The sequence below is a fragment of the Staurois parvus genome, unplaced genomic scaffold, assembly GCF_062004578.1.
Source record: "Staurois parvus isolate SC_StPar_1 unplaced genomic scaffold, SC_StPar_1.0 ptg000053l, whole genome shotgun sequence".
Taxonomy (NCBI): Eukaryota; Metazoa; Chordata; class Amphibia; order Anura; family Ranidae; genus Staurois; species Staurois parvus.
In genome coordinates, this window is record NW_028317849.1 from 6,090,423 (window position 1) to 6,112,433 (window position 22,011).

The window sequence follows — 22,011 nt, forward strand, 5'->3', positions numbered from 1 at the left end:
CTTCATTCATTTTCTACATGGTATGTTGTAGGGTCACAAACAAACATTTCATAATGTCCAAGCATTCTGAAATTGGACTTTAAAATTCAAACCATTGGCATGGCAAACAAATGGGATTTTTAAGACTCTTTCTAACAAAATTGTTGTCATTGATGGTACCATTGCATGGCATGATGAATGATTTTTCAGAATTTCCATATGAACATTCAAATGAAAATTCTATCTGTGTATCGCTATCCTTACTTAGCCTTAGTCTCTGCATCATTGCTTTTGACCTTCTTCCTAATAGTGCCTGATAAACATATCATACATGTGCACAACAGATGAGCAGTGTATGGCATTTGTATATAAGACTTCATCTCTTATTTTTGGATGCGGAAGACCTTTGCCCCTTCATATTTTTCACTTTCATTTGACAAAGTTATTTTTAATCTGTCAGTACAACAATTCCATGCTTCTATAAACCTATTAATATTGGAAATTGGGGTTTATTATGAATTAAGACATGAATTTATAAACATAAGAAAAACAAACCTCTGATTAATCTTTCCTGGACCAAAGAAGTCATAATGTACCCCAAAAACTGTACAGTCTCTGGATTGAAGATGCATATTGCGATAATATGTTTTTCTGTTTCAATTTACCAAAAAAAAAAAAATCTTACCATGTTTGCTGTTCTATGTCATTTTTGCCCTTTTATCTGCAAAAATGTGCACAATACATTGTATATTGTAATCTATGGGTCGTAAACGGTACTTACTTGGGGTTAGGTGGGTGTACATTATGCTTACCTCTGTTCCTCCAATCCAAAAACTTTCATGCATAAAATGTATGCATTGGCTAGCTTCCATTGCCAGTGCTTAACTTTGCAGGTGCCAGTTGCTGGCAAAATCCCTATAGACATTGTATGCATGCAACAAGTAATTGTTTTGCCTGCAGACCAGATTTCCAGGCAAAACAATGGGATAACAATATGCAGAACTAGTACAAGGCTTATTGTGGTCATCTCCCTGTTAAACAGGCTACCAACGTCAGTTAACGTACAAGAGACAAGATGGGTCCTATAGTGCTTTTGGAGAGAGAGATTCTTCTGGAAGTATGTGGTAAGAAAAAAGTCAGACTCACCCAACATGAACTATCCTGTTGATAATGATTTGCATATTTTTATACCACTCTTTGATCCATTAATTAGGCTTACAGCTTTTGTGCTGAAATCTTTCGCACAGTCCCGGGGCTTTATCTATATTGATCCATTAGAACTTTCTGCAGCAAAAGACTGGATTATTCTGCACCAGAAGAAAGATGGCTCTTTTCCAGCCATGGGTAGAATCTTAAACAAGGATATCCAGGTAAGCAGCACACATCAAAAAATCATTGCAACCATATCTATGAGAAAATGAAGGTGGAGGAACACCTGAGAATGGGGGTCAAAGAGACACAAGTAATGGCAAGATGGGGATTTCCCCAATGGGGAATTTTAAGCCAAAAAAAAATGTTAGTTTTTTAGGGCTCCTCATGCAACAACAATCTTGTCAGGAAACTCCAGTAAATAATACAGTGGAAACAATGTATTGTGCTCTTTTATTCAACAGTGGTTTTAAATTGTATCCAGCAAGCCCATGTCACAGAGTACTTTGACAGTCTATCCTGTGTTATATGTATCATCTCCTCTATACACGCAACCTTATTGTTTCATGTGAACAAATTATATAATGTAGGGGTCTGTTTAGAATGCAAGTGCATCAGGAGGTACATTCTGGCAGCATTAATCATGTGCATGACTAAAGATTCAAAATAATGTTTCTGGGGGCTGGTAGTATAGTGCATTAGATAATGTGTAAACATGAAGTCATAAGCATAGCTGGACAGAATCAGAAAAGTGTATTGTCAATTTAAAATAAAAATCTTAAAATTAAATGCAGATGCAACCCCTCACAATAAATAAATTCACATACCTTACCGAAAACACTATCTTCATAAAAACAACACATACAGGTATATCGCATAATAAATACATACTGCACATTTAATATAACCCTAAAAAGCCTTTAGCATTAAAAAATTGTATGGACCATGGAAGGAAGCTGTTTTACTGCCTGGTGGTATGGAAATAAATACTCCTAAACCTCCTCCAGAAGGCTACACTGTAAACAAGGCATTGTCAGGAAGGGAGCTATCCTATAGGATATTAATATTTATAGGATATTAATAACTCTTACTTAATAACGAAGACACCTCCCCTCCCTCAGTTCTTCAATACTCTGTAAATATGCCCCTTTAATAATCTTCTGCACTGTTGTTATCAACCTCTGTAAGGCATTTCTGTTATGAACCATGCACATCCCTTGTCACAGAGAGATATGATAAGTCAGAACATTCTAGATGGCAGCATTATAGAAGCTGAGTAAGCCTTGCTTGGAAAATCCTGCCTTCCATAGCTTCCTCAAGCAGTACAATCCCTGATGAGCCTTGCTCACCAGTTGGAATATATTCCCTGGCCATGACAGATGCCTAATTATTGTTCCCAAGAAACAGAACTCTTGAACCAAACACCACTTAACTAATTCTTTGTATGTCTCATCAAAACCCTTGCAAGGTCATATATTCCTGCCATATGTGTAATAATGGATTCTCAGTGCACATTCTCCAACTGCAAATATCTTCTGGAGTATGAAAAGGATTCAATAACAGCATGATCTCAGTTTGTACCCATTTTCCTGATTTGAAACCTTAAGTGATCCTTGGGTGAGTGGTTAGTAAATGTGTTCAGGTAGATAACTGAAATTAGATGCTTCTGAGGAGAGTCTGCCAGGAACAAGGGGTTGGTTTCTGGTGTACAGGAATTTGACTGAAGGTTGATCTAGAAAATGCCTGATCTGAGGATAGATCTATATGGGCATTAAGTCCTCTGGGTAGCAACTTGCTACAGTTGTAGAATTATCTGTCCTGAAAGAATTGTCCTGCTCACATCCTAGAAGACAGCCAGCAGTTAGCTGAAAAGGAACTGGACATGATGGTAGGGTATCCCAGATTCAAACGTGAACAGGAGAAAAGATGCAAAAGTGGGCAGTCAATGGAAGCATGGGGGGGGGGGGGGAATCTATAAGAATGCGATCATTCAAAACTTGCAGTATGAATCAAATGATCTATGGAATGACTACCTAAGGGCTACTCTAGAGTTATAACTAAAGAACGAATGACTGTTCCAATCAGTAAGATTAATTTTGTAATTATTATAATATAACCTATACTAATTTCAAATTTAAATCTATCCATCGACATTAGATTATGAATAATCTTTAAATAAAAATCTATGTCACGGTCAGGGGTCAGGCTCGGAGAGCAGTAGCTATAGCAGTAGAGTAGCTCCCACTGACCAGCTGGAAAAGTACATCAGCTGGTCACCCTCAGCACCAGGTCACAGTCCTCAGGATTGCCGCACTAGGAGGTGAGCAAGATGAGGTCCAGTAGCAGATATAGCAGGTAGGGATCAAGCAGAAGCTGTAGTCAGCAAACAAGCCAAAGGTCAGTAACAAATGGTCGCAGGTTGGGGTCAAGTAGAAGTGTAGTCAAGGAACAAGCAAAATGTTGGTAATGAGTGGTAGTGGAGATATGGATGGTATCAGGAGTGACAAGAGCGAGATATTGGCTGGAGAGAGCACAATAATCTGGCAAACGGGGAAGTGCAAGGCTATAATAGGAATTTTATGCAAGGAGCAAAGGGTTCACGTTTCAAAAGAAACAAGGTTTAAGGCAAGATTGTTCAAGGAATAGTCCAGGAAGTTTTACAGCATCTCAGCTGGCAGAGGAAGAAGAGACATCACCAGACAGAGCAGAGGTTGCAGTTTTAGACCCAGATCTTAACAATCTGACCTTTACACAACCCCCCAACATTAACCTGTACATATACAGTTTGCAGCAACGTTCTACATATGGATCTTTCTTGAGGTTATCTAGACTAGCCATTGGTATACCATGCTGTGACTGAACTGAAATGTATATGACCACATAAAGTATGGCTAACATATTTAATACTTTGAATAGATCACTATTAGTACTAAGCTAGACAGCAAAGGATGTGAGTAAAAATGAGGCTAGAAAGGAAATGTATGTGTATCTATTACACATATTTAGACCAGCCTTTCATAACCAGGGATCAATGGAGCCCTATGGTCCCTCCAGAGAATGTTGCCGGTTCCTTGAAAAAAAGAGCAATTTCTGACTTTTAGATAAATAACCACTGACAAAAATGATCTTTTTTATCTATCTGTACCTGCATTCTTGCTATTGATCACCAGTGTAAAGAACATTCTTTCCACTGACAACCAGTGTAAGGGGGTCCTTTTCCACAGACCACCAATGGAAATAAGATACTACACTAACCATTGATGTAAGGGTACATTTCACTGACTACTAGTGTAAGGGGGCATTTCACTGATCACAAGTGTAAATGGGCTCTTTTCCCATGACTAGCAGTGTAAGGCTGATTTTGCCCTGGTTCACACTGGATCTGATTTTGAAATCATGCGACTTCACTTGAAGTCGCACAATTTCAAAGTCTCATGTCAGTGTAACTTCAGGTGTGACTTAGCAGACATCTGTGCAACGTCATGCACAGATGTCAATGCAAGTCGCACAAGAAATTGCCCGTAGTGCAGAAACTACTTTTCAAATCGATGCAACTCTGACAAAGTCAGAGTCACGCTGATTAGAAAGGTTCCATTGTCGATCATAGGGTGCGATTTGACACTGTCAAATCGCACAAGTCACATCCGTGTGAACCAGGACTTTCTCTACTAACCACCAATATGAGTTATGAATACAATCTTCATTCTCTTTATTTCGTTTCCAGCCTTTTACTGAAAATAAATGTGTTTGGAGCAACCCTGGGTGTCAAATACACTAAGTACACTCCATTCCTTATACTTTTAATTATTCTTATATCTCAGCTTACTGTTCATGCTAATGTACCATGAGCTGTAGATAAAAATAAATATATATAATGTATATATAAAGAGTATTGCTGTTGTTACAGGGTGGAAATCATGGAAAAATAGCTCTAACTGCTTATGTCGCAGCCGCTCTCTTGGAGACGGGAATCGCTTCTGAGGTAACACACACTGTGCAGACATACAAATAGTAATATGTTTAAGGGAAAAACTTGGTTTTGGGTCAGAAAAAGGGATTGATGCCATTTTTCTGGTTGCCGTTTTTGCCATATTTGTATGTGTCTTGCAATTGCAGAGATGTGGGTAGCAGGGATGGTGGCGAGCCTCCACATTTGGGATTCCTGCAAGTTGCCTATAGGCTGCCGGGTGAACAGCTCTGTTATAAAATATATACAGGATATATTGGTCCCATAAATTTGTGGTCCTACATTCGTCACCTTAAAATAAGTGGCATAGGGCACGCACAGAAAAAAATTCTGGCAAATATACTCATATCTAGCTCCAAATTATAGTTGTGCAAGTCATGGAGTTTAAGAGAGGAGCTGAGTATTCTCGCAGTATATGACTACCATGACATATTTTGCTTGTCTGCAGTTGCTACCTAAAGCAATATATTTCAATACTGTCAATTTTTGTAAGTGTCGAATAGATGTAGAGAACTTTAATCTTATAGAGTTTTGCTTTTACCATATAATGTTTTTTCTGTATTAGAATTTTTTAATGAAACTTATACCTTTCTTGTCCGATGAGGGGCACATAAATTCAAATACAGCAACTTGGTTATTTGGACACGGAATATCCTAGAAGGTCGGACACCTTTTCTGAAAAAAAGTCTAAATATATTTTGCTAGTCTTTCTTTATCTTTTATTAATTTTTTTCTATTAACAAAATGTTCTTACTGTACAGCTGCTTGAGCTGGTCTCTGCATAACAGCTTGTCAAATTAGCATTTCCTCTGCCTCACTTTTGAGCCTGTACCCGGATCATGCTGGACTGGATGTGTGTGGTCAGACTGGAATGTGACCCTCAGGCACTTGACTGTATTGTGACACTTTCCAGACCTGAGTGCGCTGTTTTAGATACAAAGCCCTTTCCGGGTCTAGAGCATGGCGCACACCTAGATGTGACATGAGTCTATGAACACTTGCTTTGAGAATAAGGCTGTTTAGGCTAAAGCACTGGGAGATACATCACTGTTTAAACTGGTGTATGCCTTTCAAAATTCTCACCATTGCTTACCACTGTCTACAGCCGTAATGGGTTAAGTAGATGTAAAGTCTCTGCACAAAAAACATCATAAACTTTCTCTTGTAGGTCAGTATAAACTGCAGTGTGCGTGTGTGTTTTTTAAAAATTAATTTGCTAAATACCTTTTTCTAAGCAGCACTTCTGCACTGTTTTCCTTCTCTTATTCCCGATCTTTTATTAAGAGAAGTATGGGCTTTTTTTTCCCCCCATTATACTTGCCAGGTGGATGCAACATTGGTCCAATGCTGCATCTGTTCCCTGCTGGCCCTAAGTGTGAGAACTCAGCGATCACATGACTACTGATCGCTGAGTTCTAACAGCCGCTGTGAGCAGAGAGCTGTGACTGTCAATCAGCTGAAAACAGGTCACAGAAGTACAGAACAAACTGCACTCATGTGATCCACAGGAGAAGTACAACCAAAAGAGCTTTGGCTGTACTTGTCCTTCAAGTCCAGTACCAGAAAGAAGAGGAATCTGTGCCTTCTGACCTAGTGTCAGCACAGCGCTGATTGGTGCTGTGCAAGTCACATGCAAAAAGAAAACAGAGGAGGGGTGGAGCAGCTGCTGTGGAATGATAAGTTATTTAAGGCTGGGGTGGAGGGGAGTTGATCAACTTCACACAGACACAGACCTCAGAAATGTCAGGGAGGGAGGAGGAGAGGGATACAGATACAGTCACACTGAGGAGAGAGCCCGATGATGGAAAGAAAACTGACCATGATATCATGGATCAGCAGCCATGATTAGCATGGTCAGTTTACAGAGAGGAACACAGGGACAGGCAGGATCAACCAGATATTGTAAAATACTGCATGGACTAAATAACAATACAATATTACTATGCACCTTAGTGTCCCTTAAAGAGACAGGAGTATCATTTTTTTGTTAGGTTTACAAACATTTTAGGGCTAAGGGGCCAAGTGCTGATTTTTTCCACTGAGTGGTGCAATGCATGTATGCGCTCTGTGCTCTTTTTCCCACCATTCAGCCTAGATAAAGCACCAACCTGCAGTTGCTGCTGCTTGTGCTCCTTAAGCACCACATGGATCTATGCTCTGTTTCCACTGGTCACTGGCTGCCTAAAACCCTCATCACCTTCAGCTGCCCAGGATTGTGAGTATCTGATGTTTCGCCTCACATTTGGGCCTTGTTGCATTCCAGCTGATATGCACACAACATCTCCTTGCTATTATGCAGCTGGGACAGTCCAGCTGCCCTGGGTGGCTGTAATCCATTGTACACCCCTTGAGGGTTAGGGACTGATGTGAATGTACAATATATATGTGTAAAGCGCTGCGTAAATTGACGGCGCTATATAAGTACCTGAAATAAATACTCCCTCAGTGGTTCTGGGAGCAATCAGTATCCTCAGAAACATAAGACACCTATTATCTTGAACCTCTGTCCCCTAATGTTATATGGTTGTCATTATCAGAGTCTTCCTTAGTTGGTGAGGCCCAGTCCTCTCATATGTCCACAGGGACCTCCATGTCCACACAAGACTTTGAGACTTCATGCTCTGCCTGCAGAGACTTTAATCACTCTCCAGCACTGGCAGAGCCTATCTCTAACCCTCCTGTACCCCTACATCAAGCTGGGTCTTTAGACCCTGTCACCATCTTTGACTCACATTTAGAGAACCTGCAGTCTATCTCTGATGAGACTAATTGATGTGAGGGCAACTCTGATGGGGACTTTGATGTATGGGCAGACTCTGATTGGGACCCTAATTTAAACAAGGGCTCTGATGTAAGGGGGATTCTGATGGGGACCCAAATGTCAAGTTCAAATATTCAGCAAATTTATTTGATGAGCCTTTGAAGTCCATTCTAATGATTGGCTCCCCAATTTTGAATCCTCCATTCATTGATATTGAAATTAAAAAATCTTTTCCGTATTTCAAATTAATCTTGTCACAACACAGATTTTTATCTTTCATATTTTGTGGTTTATGAACAGAGAGTGATTTAAAGAACTCCCAAGAAAAGGATTTTACAGTAAATACAGAAATCTGATTTGTAATATAGCAATAGTTATTTGTGCATAACAAAATTGAGATTAGCTCAGGATACTGAAATGATTTCCATCAAGGCATATGTTTTTCATTTACATATGTTCTAAAAATGTCTTGAATGTGGTATACTGATTAGTACACAGTTAGTGTATACACTAATTATGCTCAATGATCACCATTTCACAACATACCAAACATTACAGCTTTACTATAGAAAATGTTAAAAAGTGATTATAATACAGAAGTGTGAGTGATGCTATTTTTTTCTTGTACATTAATATTCAGTTATTAAGAAGTATTTCAGACTTTAAACATGTGTTATAGTATACATACATGTTGACTGATTGACTGACTGACGGCATCTCAGCTCTTTACTGCCCCAGTCTTATATTGACAACATTACTATTTTAAAGACCTCTCCTAAATTTCAGCAAGCATCAAGGTCATTTTAACTGCACAAAGCTGATTTTTGCTAGTTGAACTGAAAAATCTTTTCATGACTTTTGAAGCAGTCACATCAAAGGTAACTGAGAACCACATGTGGCTGGCTATCCACTGACTGGAGAGAATCACTATCAAAAATTTATTTTTTATTGTTCTGGTTGTCTTACTGCTGTTTTTTCTTAGGAAGAAAGAGTTGCTGTATCCAAAGCCAAAGAATACTTGGAGTCAAATTTGTACTCAGCAGATGACCCATATACCACAGCTCTCACAACATATGCTCTGACTCTGCTGCGTAGCACCTATGCTTCTGCAGCTCTTAGGAGGCTGAACAGCATGGCTATAACACAAGGTAACTGGACCATATTTTTTAACAAATATCACAACAATTAAAAACAAAAATAAGAATGTATATATTTTTTTACCATAGATGGGTTTACTCACTGGAGTTTAATTGGCTCAATGGCAAAAGAGGAGGACACTTTCATGAGTTTCAGTGATGGCCTCTCTCAGTCTGGTAGGAAAATATACATCCACTTCATGGTCTTGATTTGCTTGATGAAATTTATTTTTGCGCTAAGAAAAAGGACTATTGTGAAAAATATGATATTCTGATAAATGGATGTGGTTGATATGTGTATAGTATTCATTATATTAATTTGTTTTTGTTTAAAGTGCCTGAATTAATATTTGTCACCACAATTACATGCAGATCAAGCTAGAAAGCAAAAGTGACAGTGACTACAATTGAGACAAACTGCACTTTTGCACAGCATTTTGTGACCCTGCCAAGTTACATGACATGTTAAACAGGAGAAGTAGCCATACAAAGGCCAATTTTAAAAAGTGTTTTGTAAATATATAAAACGTAACCTTTTAAAATATTAACAATTTCAGGCTAATTTCAAAATGACAATGATATCCTCTTATTTGAATACAAAACAGATTTAACTAAAGATACCATTGGATTGTTATGAAGACAATGGGGTTGATTTACTAAAACTGGAGAGTGAAAATTCTGGTGCAACTGTGCATGGTAGCTTCTAACATCAGCTCGTTCAGTTAAGCTTTGACAATAAAACCTGGAAGCAGATGGGTTTCTATGCAGAGCTGCACCAGATTTTGCACTCTCCAGTTTTAGTAAATCAACCCCATTGCACGCTAAAAACGCAAGTTGCCATATTCATCAGAATACCCAATGCCATCACTGTAAAAATACATAACACTTGGTTTTAAAAAACACACTAAATTACTGTTGCCAAGAAGTTTATACATATTTCCTAGCACACGTTCCTAACCAATCTTTAATAAACACTACTGTTTGATATACCAAAAATGCCCTGTCCATATCTTGTCTACCCTTCTGTTTGATAGCAGTGGACTAGCTTGAAAAATTCCCCTTAGTTTGAGTTTCTCCTTCCCTGGTGGCTCATGAGTGGTATTATGCTGAACCACATTGAGTTTTAGTTTATATATCTTAAACCACATACATAAATCCAGCCCATGACCTGTCATTATGGATTGCTATGTAGTTGATTTCTGTCTCTCAAGCCAATACTTTACTAGTAGGTGTCAGTGTATGACATAACCACAATAATTATGGTGCACTGGAGCCTCAGACAACAGGGCAACCAGTGCTGAATCTATTGTTTGCGATTATTTAGAAACATAAGACCACAATCTACAGTATAAAGTTGTATTTGCTTAAAATTAAAATGTGTTCATGGTAATAAAAATGTCACCCATATAAACTGATTTTTCTGTACTCGTTGACTAAAATCAGTTGATGTTAAATCAGTACAAATTATTATGTTTAGTTCATGACACTGCAGTGGAAATGATATTAATGTGATCCTTGAAAAAAAAGTAATTTCATTGTTTTTAAATAGTGATCTCAGCTGAAGTTGAAATGACAGCATATGCTTTGCTAACGTATACCCTTCTTGGAGATGTGGCCTCTGCACTTCCAGTAGTAAAATGGCTTTCCCAGCAGCGCAATGCCCTAGGTGGATTTTCATCCACACAGGTAAGATAGCAATCCCTAATATACAAGCCAATATAGGTTGTTAAATTGTACTAAATAGCTAAAATCATTGTTAAATGTTTCTGGATGTCTTATAGGTAAATATTAAGGCTAGATGTATATACAGTATACTGTATATCTCTCATGAGTGCAAGAAAGTTGAAAAATACTTTTTAAAGTAGTAGAAAAATGAATATGTATGTCTTTATCATTTCTTTGGGACTCGAGAAGTGCAATTTTACAGAGGCCTGTTGAGCAGAATCACAAATTCATGATGCTACTTGTACAACTTGTAACTTATTCCTCTTTTCACTATGGATGGGGAAGGAAATCAAGTACATTTAGTGAAAAAACACATCTTTTCTCATTGCTTGCCACATCATCAGTTATTTGTACGATGAGAGTCCTATAACAGCATACACTAATGGTGGATATTAAGGTGGTATAGTACTCTAAAAATATTTGTAGGCACTTGTAAAAATGCTATAAAGTGAGAATGCTTCAAAAGAATAATGTAATTGATATATTTAATTAACAATCTCCAAATCAAAGCAATATTTGTTGTGTTCATTCTCAGCCTTTAAAACAGCAGTAACTAACTTCCACACAGTAAGGGTCCTTTCACACAGGCGGACTCCTCCAAGTGGATCTGCCTGTTCAGTGGGAGAACTGTTTGCCGATCTCTGCTGAGCAGGCAAATGACAGGTCTGTGTCCGCTCTGGTTGTGCAGAGTGGACAAGGACACAGCCCACTGTTCTCTGTGGGGGATTGGATGTAAACAGACCGCCTGTTGTCATCCAATCTGACCGCTAGACGGATGGGGAATGATCCCCATCCATTTGTTTTAGAGGATCGAATCAGATGCAGGCGGGTGTAAACAGACACATACAGTTGTGCTCAAAAGTTTACATACCCTGGCAGAAATTGTGAAATTTTGGCATTGATATTGAAAATATGACTGATCATGCCAAAAAATACTCTTTTATTGAAGGATGATGATCATATGAATCCATTTATTATCAAAGAGTTGTTTGGCTCCTTTTTAATCATAATGATAACAGAAATCACCCAAATGGCCATGATCAAAAGTCTACATACCCTGGAATGTTTGGCCTTTGTACAGACACACAAGGTGACACACATGGGTTAAAATGGCAATTAGAGGTTAATGTCCCACATCTGTGGCTTTTTAAATTGTGTCAGTGTATAAATAGTCAATGAGTTTGTTAGCTCTTACCTGGAAGCACTGACTAGGCTAGATACTGAGCCATGGGGATCAGAAAAGGACTGTCAAAAGTCCTGCGTAACAAGGTAATGGAACTTTATAAAGATGGAAAAGGACATATAAAGATGTCCAAAGCCTTGAATATGCCAATCAGTACTGTTAAATCACCTATTAAGAAGTAGAACGTTCGTGGATCTCTTGATACCAAGCCAAGGTCAGGTAGACCAAGAAAGATTGCAGCCATAACTGACAGAAGAATTGTCTGGGATTCAAAGAAAAACCCTATATGCGCCCAGTGGTTATTCCAGTCTGACAGCTTTAATCCATTGTGCTAATATGCTATAAGCCCCTGGCACCCAACCTACAGCCTAGGGGACACATGCGGACCTTTGACACTGTATGTGAGCACTTGAGGATTGTACATACATTAATCTGTGTTTCCTATCACCCTGTAATAGCTGTAATCTCTACCAGTCTCATATAATGTGTCCCTAGTGTTTGACAACTTCCTGATGCATGTGCCCAGTTTCTATTATAGCTTGTTTACAGTCTTCAACAAGTCCTATAGCATGTTGGCAGTCTCTAACTGTCTCTTGTTGCATGTCTGCACTCTCTGAAAGCTTCCTGTAGCATTACACTATTGACTGTTATGTGTGGCCCTTTGGGGATGTGAGGGACCATGTTTGAGGCCTCCTATATCATGAAGGTTGACCACCACTTCTATAAGCTCTTCTTCCCTATTGTCACTTTTCCTAATACTAATCAGCTGCATAATCTTTCTAACATGCTTTTGCAAAATGTAGTTACCTGTTTGATATTGTAAAAGGTTCTTAAGTACTGTATATTTATTACCTGTCTCTGCTGTTGGTTTCTAATATAAATATTTCCTGTAATACAGTAAGTTACAGTAATCCTTCCATTACTAGGGCCTCCTCCTTCCTGCTGACAATGATCTGCAGGCATACAGACCATCTACAATGTTGCTACCATAGTGCGCATGCTTCCCTTTTAGCAAGTAAGCAAGTCATGTATTACTCTACACAGTGTGTTACATGTCATGTAACATCGCTTTAGCTATTACATGCCCTCTCCTCCAGACCATTCAGAGTGGAGTACGGTGTCAGTCAGATATGTGTTCTGCCTCGTAGCTGTTCAAATGCTTGACTGACAGCACACTCTGATCTGAATGGTATGAAAGGGAAGTGGGTGTGATATCTGAAGTGATGTCATGGGACATGGGACGATGTGTGGCTTAGCTCCCTTGCATAGTAATGAAACACTTGTCCTTTAATATTTCTCCCTTTTTTGTATTTTTTCCTGCTACTATATGCTATCCCATATACTGTATGTAACTTCCTGTTATGAAGAGCATTGTACTGTGGATGTGGAGAGGTTTACAGATGTTCAGTAGGCAATACTGGCTGCTTAATGTGACATGCCAAGTTAAACTGGCCACAGCTGCAAAGGAAAACTTTGCAGCTGCAGCAGTTGAATAAACCCCACCAACTGCTATGTTAGGTTATAGGTGGGCACTCAAGGGGCTAAATGTAAATCAACCACCTGTTTTTACCACCCCTCTTTCCACCCATGTGAATTAGACATTACGGTTACTTCTTTTCTTTCCAGTACCCTTTACCCATCACTACCTTCTCTTTTTTATCAATTAACATTGTGTTTAAATGTAAATATGAACAGTCTCCTTATTGCTGAAACATACAGGCATTTACTTATCCAACATCCAATACCAGGTATTTGATTCATTCTACAGCATGACAATGACCCTGATTATACAGCCAAAGTCATAAAAACTATATTCAGCAAAAAGAAGAACAAGGATTTCTGGAATTGGAATGCCCCAAACCCCTCCCCCCCCACAGAGCTCTAATCTCAACATCATTGAGTCTGTCTGGGAATACATAAAGAGACAGAAACAACTGAGACAGCTCTAATATATAGACAACTGTTTAGGTCTCCCAAATGTTTGGAATAGCCTACTTGCCAAATTCTTTAAACTTTCCAGGTATACCAAGGAGAATTGATTGGCAAATGGTGGACACCTCAGGTATGTTGTATCTAAATGTTTTCCTGTTTATGCACTTTGTAGGTGGTTGAAAACTAAAGCTATACTTTGCTTTATTTTTGAAGGCATTCTCATTTTATGGCAGTTATTCATAGGTGCCTAAAACTTTTCCAGTACTGTATGCAAATAAGATAATGGAACGACAATGCACTGAAGGGGTGATTCCTAACTTTTTATACCTGTAAACAACTGATAATTTTAAACATTGCTGGATAAAGAAACTATTAAAATATATACATAACATGGTCTTCTACCTAGGACACCTGTGTGGCCCTTCAGGCTCTGGCAGAATATGCAATCCTCTCCTATATTGGTGGTATGAACCTCACAATATCATTGGCATCAACCAACTTGGACTATCAGGAGACCTTTGAACTGCACAGGTTGAACAAGAAGATCCTACAGAAAGCTGTGGTATGTTCAGAGCAGAAGATGACAATACCCATTTGTTACTATGCTAAGTTGCTCAATAAAGGGGGAGCATCCATCATAGTAATTAAGATCGCCTGTCTGACATTTTTTAGTTTCTACTACTCATTTTCTTATAAATAAAATAGCTTTGTATGTTTGCAGATCCCCACTATCCCAACTGGGTTGTTTGTCAGCGCAAAAGGAGAAGGTTGCTGTTTAATGCAGGTGGGAATAAGAAAATAAGAAACATTTACTGGAAAGTAGGTCTTTGTTTAACTGTGAAGTCGATGTCCATTTAATTGTATCTTCTTTCATTTTAAGGTCAGGACATCCACCAAATAGTAAAATACATTAGCATGTTAAATGTTGAATACATAAATAACCATGGCCATTCAAATCCCTTCAAAAGTTATACTGTGCATAGACATATTCTCAATGTTAATGTTCCTAAATGATGGCATGTATCATGTACACCCATGATCTAATTTTATATAATTAACAACACCACACTGTTCAGTTCATGCATAAAAAAACAGTAGCTATAGATAAACTACATGTGTACAATATAATTACGTACACTAAGTAATTTTATTTGTGTGATAGTGAACTGATATGTGTGGAATTTCTGCACATATATTCCATCTTTGCTGAGTTTTTTCAGAAGACAATAAATCATTCTTAAATCCAATTTTAAATACAAGCATATTAGGAATACACTATTTTGGGCACTACATACGGTTATTCTTCTCCAGTGCTGAGAAAATGGCAATTGAATCATTCTAATACCTCCTGTCCGCATGTTACCAATATCTATGCTTTTGCTTATGTGACGAGCAGCAATCTTTGCACGCTTAGATCAGGCTCTGTTTAACCATGCCCTCTTAAAACTGAAAACAAGGAAACAAATACATTAATTATTGCATGTATGTATTTATTAGAAATCATTACGGTACTTTTTTTTTTAAAGCTGAGAAAACCCTAAAATGTTCCTTTGTAGTGCTGCTACGCTTGCACTGTAAGAGTTAACTGCTCGTTTATGTCTAGGGGATTTGGTAAAGCAGATTTGCTTTCCTGATCCTATGCGCCTGAAGGCTTCTCTTAACGCAGCTGCCTCTTCTCCCCCTTGCTAAGTGGTCCTCTGATGTCATCAAGACCAATGCAAGGTACATATACCTGCATTAAATGTGAAGTCGCTGAGGAACAGCCCCCTGCTGGAGCATGGGGAGAGTGCCTTCTGCTAGGGGAGCAGAGGATTAGGTAAGTAAAAGATCTTTTTAATGCCTCTAGATAGTTACAGGCAGGGTGGATTTTTATATTTCCTGGAGGTGGGCTTTAAAAGCAAATAGTATATGTGCCTGATTTTCCACTTGTGGTGCCCTGTACAGCAACATTAAGAATGAGAGGGGGTTGCACAGCATGTGTTCTACATGCATATGTGCTGACGAGGAACATGCTGATAGGAGCGAGCAGAAGAAAGACACATCAGTATAATGCATTTACTGTCCAGTCAAAGGGTGTGGGCAGGGAGGTGATCAAACTGTATTGCCCAATAAAAAAAGTGAGGTCAGCAAACTGGCTTTGCTGTCTGGCAGGGCTGTGTACATTAGGACAGGCTGAATAAAGATATAAATCTTTTGGTAGGAAAACAAACTGCCATGTATGCGTTGCACCTATGTATTTAGCTATTTGCCTGGAGTTAATCTTTAAGTTGCATCCGATCAGATGCTACAGCTCTTTTAGAATACTAGCAATATTCCTTGCCAGTGGTTTCCACTCATTTGCATGAGGCTGTACTGGTCAGGTTCTGCATTCCGGTCTGGCTCCATTTTGAATTCTGTACACGTGGTCACACTTCAAATTGCAAATCACTAGTGAGACCATGTTTGCCTAACTCCAGATTACTGAGAGAGTGACATATATAATTTAGCTGTATTTCTTGTAGAGTACTGAGCCACAATTGGAAGTATAGATATTGTTTATTGCAGTCAAATTATGTAAATTCTGCTAAACCCTAAAGCTGGCCATACATTTATAGAAATTCGGCCAGTCCACCACTAGTCGGTCGAATTCCAATCCATGTTTAGCCCTATCTGTTCAATAGAAGCTGGTTGTTAGACCATCTTCTGCCGAACAGTCTTGGAGGAAAACCAGCCTTCGCTCAGCACATGCAGTCAATGGGCGGCAGAGCTGATCCATGTGTTCTGACAGCAGGGAAGTCCCACTGTCTGAATACAAAGACACCTTGGGAAAGATTTCCCCATTGACCTTGAATGTGTGGATGGGGAAATTGCCTCAGTTTTTTTTGGTGTTGGAATTCCTCTGTATAAACCCTGTGCATGAATCACCTTGATTGTTTCTCTCCAGATTGATGTCCATTACAATGTTCCTGACCCAGTGACAAAACCAGCCTTCCAGCTTCTAGTCCATCTTAAAGAGCCAAGGGCAGAAAGGAATCGACGGCAGGCTGGACTCCGAGAGAGAGCTCTTCCTGATGATGATGATCCAGGATCCCACCAGGACCATCAGGAATATAAAGTGATACTGGAAGCTTGCACAAGGTGTGAATCCTCTTTTGTTTGGTAACAAAACTTTTATTTTAGCATTTTGTAGAGTGGATTAGGATTTGACACCTGTTATTGCTGTCTGTAACGCCAGCATGGAGATCCAGGCTGTGAGGTGAACATCCTGGTACTTTTCAGTGGTATGTATGCTCCTCATATCCCTATGCAGAAGCATGGTATTAACCCTTCTTCATCATTAGGCAAAATAGTTTGTCATAGTACGTAGTTTATGTGAATATGTGGAGAATTCATGTCTCTAGTTATAGTGTAGCACTCATAGTCTTATACGGTACTTACCACCTACAAGGATACGAGTGCTGCACTTAAACTATTCTCCAGTCAAACTAGAAGGGCACTGATTATATCCAAAGGAGATGCAGGGCATCAAGAGGAACCCAATCTTTGTGGAAATCTAAAATATTTATTGTAGATTTAAAAAGGAGGCCAATGTGTTTTGGGGGTCTGCTTCCTCTCTTGAGGGCTGTATGACAAATATAACTCACTGCACACGTAGAATGGTATAATGTAAAATCAAATGCTGAAATAATTTAGCTGCCATAATTATTTATTATAATTGTTTCATAGTAAATAAATTAGATATAAAAAAAAAACAATAAGAAAAGTTAATATATTCAATGTATATGTTAAATGTATTATATATCTACTATAGGTATTTTGTAACGTGGAAAATTTACATAACACTTTACATATTTTACATCCACGTCCCTATGTCATATATTCATCCTAGGGCCAATTTAGACAGGAGCCAATTAATCTATCAGCATGTCTTTGGACTATCTACTAGAAGATTCACTTGTTTGGCCCAGACTTAGGGCTCATGTACACTGCAGCTGCTAAACAGAGGTTTAGGAGCAGTTGAGTGGTTTTTTCAGCAGCCACTAAACTCTCCTTTATGTTTTCCTATATGTCTATGTACATATAGTCATTTACAGTAGTTTACAGGCAGTTGAGTTTACAGGTATTTTCTTGAAAGCACATTCAGGAGTAAAGTTTACTGGCATTGCAAACGCTTGTAAACATGTGTAAACACATGTAAACTTGTGTAAACCCATTTCCTGAGGAAGTCACGTGTTAAACGTGATGCAACGCGTCGGTACGCGGGGAGTAACTTCCGGTAACGTGGTGACGTCATTTCCGGTGTGGGGGCCATATTGGATCACCTTTTTTCAGATACCCATGCAGTACACCAATAGCATGTGGTAAAAAAGCTGGAGATAAGACGTTTGAAATGTGAGTGCATTACTTTTTAAATTAAATGCTTATTCAATAAATCGGTTACACTATGGAGGGTCTCTGCTTGTATTTTATTATGACCCTTGGAGGAGCTGGCTGCTAAAATCCTGAATCCTGAGAGGAGTCTGTTCTTACAGGATCGGTTGATCCCTAAAGCGAGGTGGCCCTGTTGGGGTCTAAGTAAGGAGGTGAGGGGGCATTTCGGATATTGGAGGATTGGCACTTGTGAATCACGTACACAGCACGATATTTGCATGAGAGTGAAGTGGGAGGACCACTATAAGCATCGTGGATTTTGGAATTTGTTTAACTAATTATTGGCTCACAGTTGATGTGCACTATTGTGTGTTTTTTCACAGTATTGAATTATGGTTTTTTATTTCACTATGTGCACTGGATATTCCCTATGAGAGGGAATTCACGTATGACACTATTTATTGACTTATTTATGTAAATTTCCACGGTGTGCATAACAAGGGGACTGTTTAGCATGTATTAAGTTTATTTATGTATTACAACCACTTATTCACTTATTTTTAGTTTTGTTACACTGTTTATTTAATTGTTTCATTCACTTATTGGGTATAAGGTTAGTGTCAGCAGCTTTGAGGACAGGACTCCATTTAAGCGCAGGAGGATTTTTCATCAAATATTAAATATAGCAACCCATAGCAGCTAATCACACAACATCCTGTATTGATCTGACATCAAGAGAGATAGCTTTGGGTTACTTCATATAAGACATCTTTATATGAATAAGGTAGCATGTCCCAGTGCATTCCGGGTGTGTAATAGTTTCTGAAAACAGTGATAACATTTAGGTAATAATTGTAGATAAATCAAATGCATGTGTAGATCAGGCGCCTCTGAAAGTAAAGCATTGGTATATGTTACTGTTTTTTTGTCTATTTTTAGATCTAGTTCACACAGGCATTAGCTTGTTTACCTCCTGTATTAGGGCTTACTCACATGGGCACAAGGTAGTGTACACCTGTGGGGAGAACCTTGTTTATCTGCCCAGTAGGCCCAGACTGGAGCTATAGGGTACTGTATAGTAAACCTGTGGCTTTTGTCTTTTGTAGTAATCCACTGAGCAGGCCTCTCCAAACCTAAGGGATGAGCTTAGGCCTGTTTCAATCCTAGTCTGCACCCACCTGAGATAACTTGTCAGAAAACTGAGTCTCCCCACTAGATAACTATTGATGAAAAGGCCACCAATTAACCTTAAGGGTGTCAAAATGCTAAAAACTTTCTGAGTGCTTTGTAAATTACTTGTGTTTATATACTGAATCATGTAGGAACTAAGCTTTAAAAAAGCATACTGAGATTATCTTAAAAACTAAGGTAAAAGAAGCAAAGATTTTACTATACTAAAGCTGGTTAAAGACATCAGCAGATGGTTGGATATTTTGAATGCAAAACAACTTTTAGGGTCTATTCACACTTTTCCATCTTAAACAGCAAAATATTCATGTTGCTGCATAAAGATGCAGATGCAGAAGAAGCAGTTATAATTAGAGAATTGAGAAAGTATAACTACAATGAGCATTGAAATATTGACTTGTATGCCCTCTTTTTTTCCAGGTGGCTTCATTCTGGTGCTTCTAATATGGCTGTTCTTGAGCTTTCTTTGCTTTCAGGATTTCGAGCAGATGTTGAGAGTTTGGAACAGGTAATGTATATAAGTTGCATTCTGGAGTTTTGGCTTTACACACATGCTTGCTGATTACTCCACTGCCTCAGCAATTGTGATTCATGTTGGTGCCCTGTAATACTTTTTTTTCACAAGCATGCATTCTGTTCACCATCTAATTCTTTTAAATGTTTTGAAATGTTGGTATTTGAAGAATTCAGTAAAGCATGCCTAGAGGGGAATAAATCATTTGTTAGGGTAGTCTGGACCATATTGTCAGAGAGTCTGTAGCTCCCCTGCTGGGTTAAAGGAATTTTATGTGCATTTTAGGAGTAACAGGGTGACTGATCCGTTCTGGTGGGAGCTGTTTTTACAACTTCCTAGAGGGCTGCATGGTGTTAGACATCTGGACTTAATTGGGTCAGATAATGCCCGCCTTGGAAATCTCCTTTATGTGACCAGCTTGAAGAACATGGTTTGTTTAATTTGGATGTGAACAGTAATTGCTTGGTTTAACCACAGGAAACTAGACAGGGAAAATTATCCCTGCCTCAGTGGTTAAAAGGGATGTTTGAAGTAAAATACCACCTAATCCAAGAGGAGATGTATATCTAGAAAACCATGCTCATGTAAATGTTAATAAGGGCTTTCAAAATATATCACTGGGGATGCTGGGATTATATTTGCAGTCTTTCTGAGAGCATTCATTATTTTTGATTGCCAATCATTTCAGATTTAAAAACCTACTGAGTTAAAGCTGAACTCTGTGCACATATTAAATAGCACTAATTAACGCAGTACAATATTTAAAACAGAAGTTGAGGTTTTTTTTTTTTACAAATCATACCTTCCTAGGTGGATGCAGCATCAGTCCCTCGCCAGTTCAAAGAGCTGATCTCCGTTGTCTCTGTGAGCAGAGTGGGTAACTGTCAGTAAGTCACTCTGCTCTGATCCCCACCAAGCGACTCACCCCCCCCCCCCCCTTTACTGGGAGCACTGGGCTGTGGAGGGGGCTGGAGCGGCTGGCTCAGGCTCCCAGCGGATTGCTTTAAAGTTGGGATCTTTCTCCAGCCTGGACCAGCTGAGTGACGTCAGCCAACAGCGGACTTTTTCAGCAGCCCACTGTCGGCTGAAAACGGGTCACAGGAGTGCAGAACAAATTGCACTCATGTGATCCACAGGAGAAGTACAGCCAAACGAGCTGTGGCTGTACTTCTCCTTTAATAAAATATAATGAACTGTATTATCATACCTAGTGTAAGCATCTGAATTTGACTTGATACCAGCCTCATGTATTCCACTGTATAGCAGACTATGAGAGGGAGCATACAGCTGTATGCACATGAGCTGACAAAGAACCTAGTGATAGGATGTGGATGATCTCTTCAGTCCTCATCTCAACATTGTATAATAGAACCTTGGGTTTTATTTCTCCATTTACAGTTGGGCAAAATCAGGGCACCAACTTAACTGTTCTGTGTACCACCCAGTTACTCACCCAAAGTTACTTTTGTCTCCACCCCTACCCATCTCCAAGCACTGTCCCTTGTCCCCACCCACTACCACCTCCTAGTTTCCACACTTTTAAAAAATACAGGTATTGTAAAGTATAATTTTGTGGTGCTAAGTAATATGTATGGAAATTTGTAAGGATAACATGAAAGACCATGAATTAGAAAACAATATAAAACAAACATTTTTTATAAAATTGCAACACTGCATATATCAGGATACAGGAATATTAACTATAAAACCAAAAACTGTGTGCAAAACCATGTGAAAACCAGCCTGTGACTGAACAATACCTGTGCACAACAAAATATTTTTCTGCTGTGTTTACATTCTAGCACCTCCCGTTCTGAATGTATATGCTGGCAAGGGGTGCTTGGGTGTGATGGGGAGTCCATTGATGCGGGGGGTTGTTGCTGAATGTGCCTATTGTTGCAAAGGGTCTACTGTTGTAAAAAAGGGAGCATCTATTATTGCTGAGTACTGGAGGATCTATTGATGCCGGATGCTGAGGATTATTGATTGGGTGGATGTACTGTTGCTGGTGGGGGATCTGTTGTTGCTCTGGATGTATATTGTTGCTGGTTGCAGGTTATCTATTTTAATATAAAACCAACACAGTGAGCAAAACCGTGTGAAAACTAGTCTGTGACTGAATATACC

General features: G+C 39.0%; 1 protein-coding gene across 2 annotated transcripts in view; it reads left to right on the forward strand.

The window, feature by feature from the left end:
* CPAMD8 (C3 and PZP like alpha-2-macroglobulin domain containing 8) overlaps window positions 1–22,011 on the forward strand; it is a 204,962-nt gene that overhangs the window by 131,990 nt on the left and 50,961 nt on the right. For both annotated transcript variants that reach the window (XM_089667566.1, XM_089667561.1), the window contains exons 27-36: window positions 1,022–1,103; window positions 1,193–1,349; window positions 5,036–5,110; window positions 8,839–9,004; window positions 9,083–9,169; window positions 10,542–10,678; window positions 14,239–14,394; window positions 14,554–14,616; window positions 16,756–16,949; window positions 19,791–19,878. In XM_089667566.1, the coding sequence (XP_089523692.1) occupies window positions 1,022–1,103; window positions 1,193–1,349; window positions 5,036–5,110; window positions 8,839–9,004; window positions 9,083–9,169; window positions 10,542–10,678; window positions 14,239–14,394; window positions 14,554–14,616; window positions 16,756–16,949; window positions 19,791–19,878 (1,205 nt within the window). The remainder of the gene's footprint in view (window positions 1–1,021; window positions 1,104–1,192; window positions 1,350–5,035; window positions 5,111–8,838; window positions 9,005–9,082; window positions 9,170–10,541; window positions 10,679–14,238; window positions 14,395–14,553; window positions 14,617–16,755; window positions 16,950–19,790; window positions 19,879–22,011) is intronic.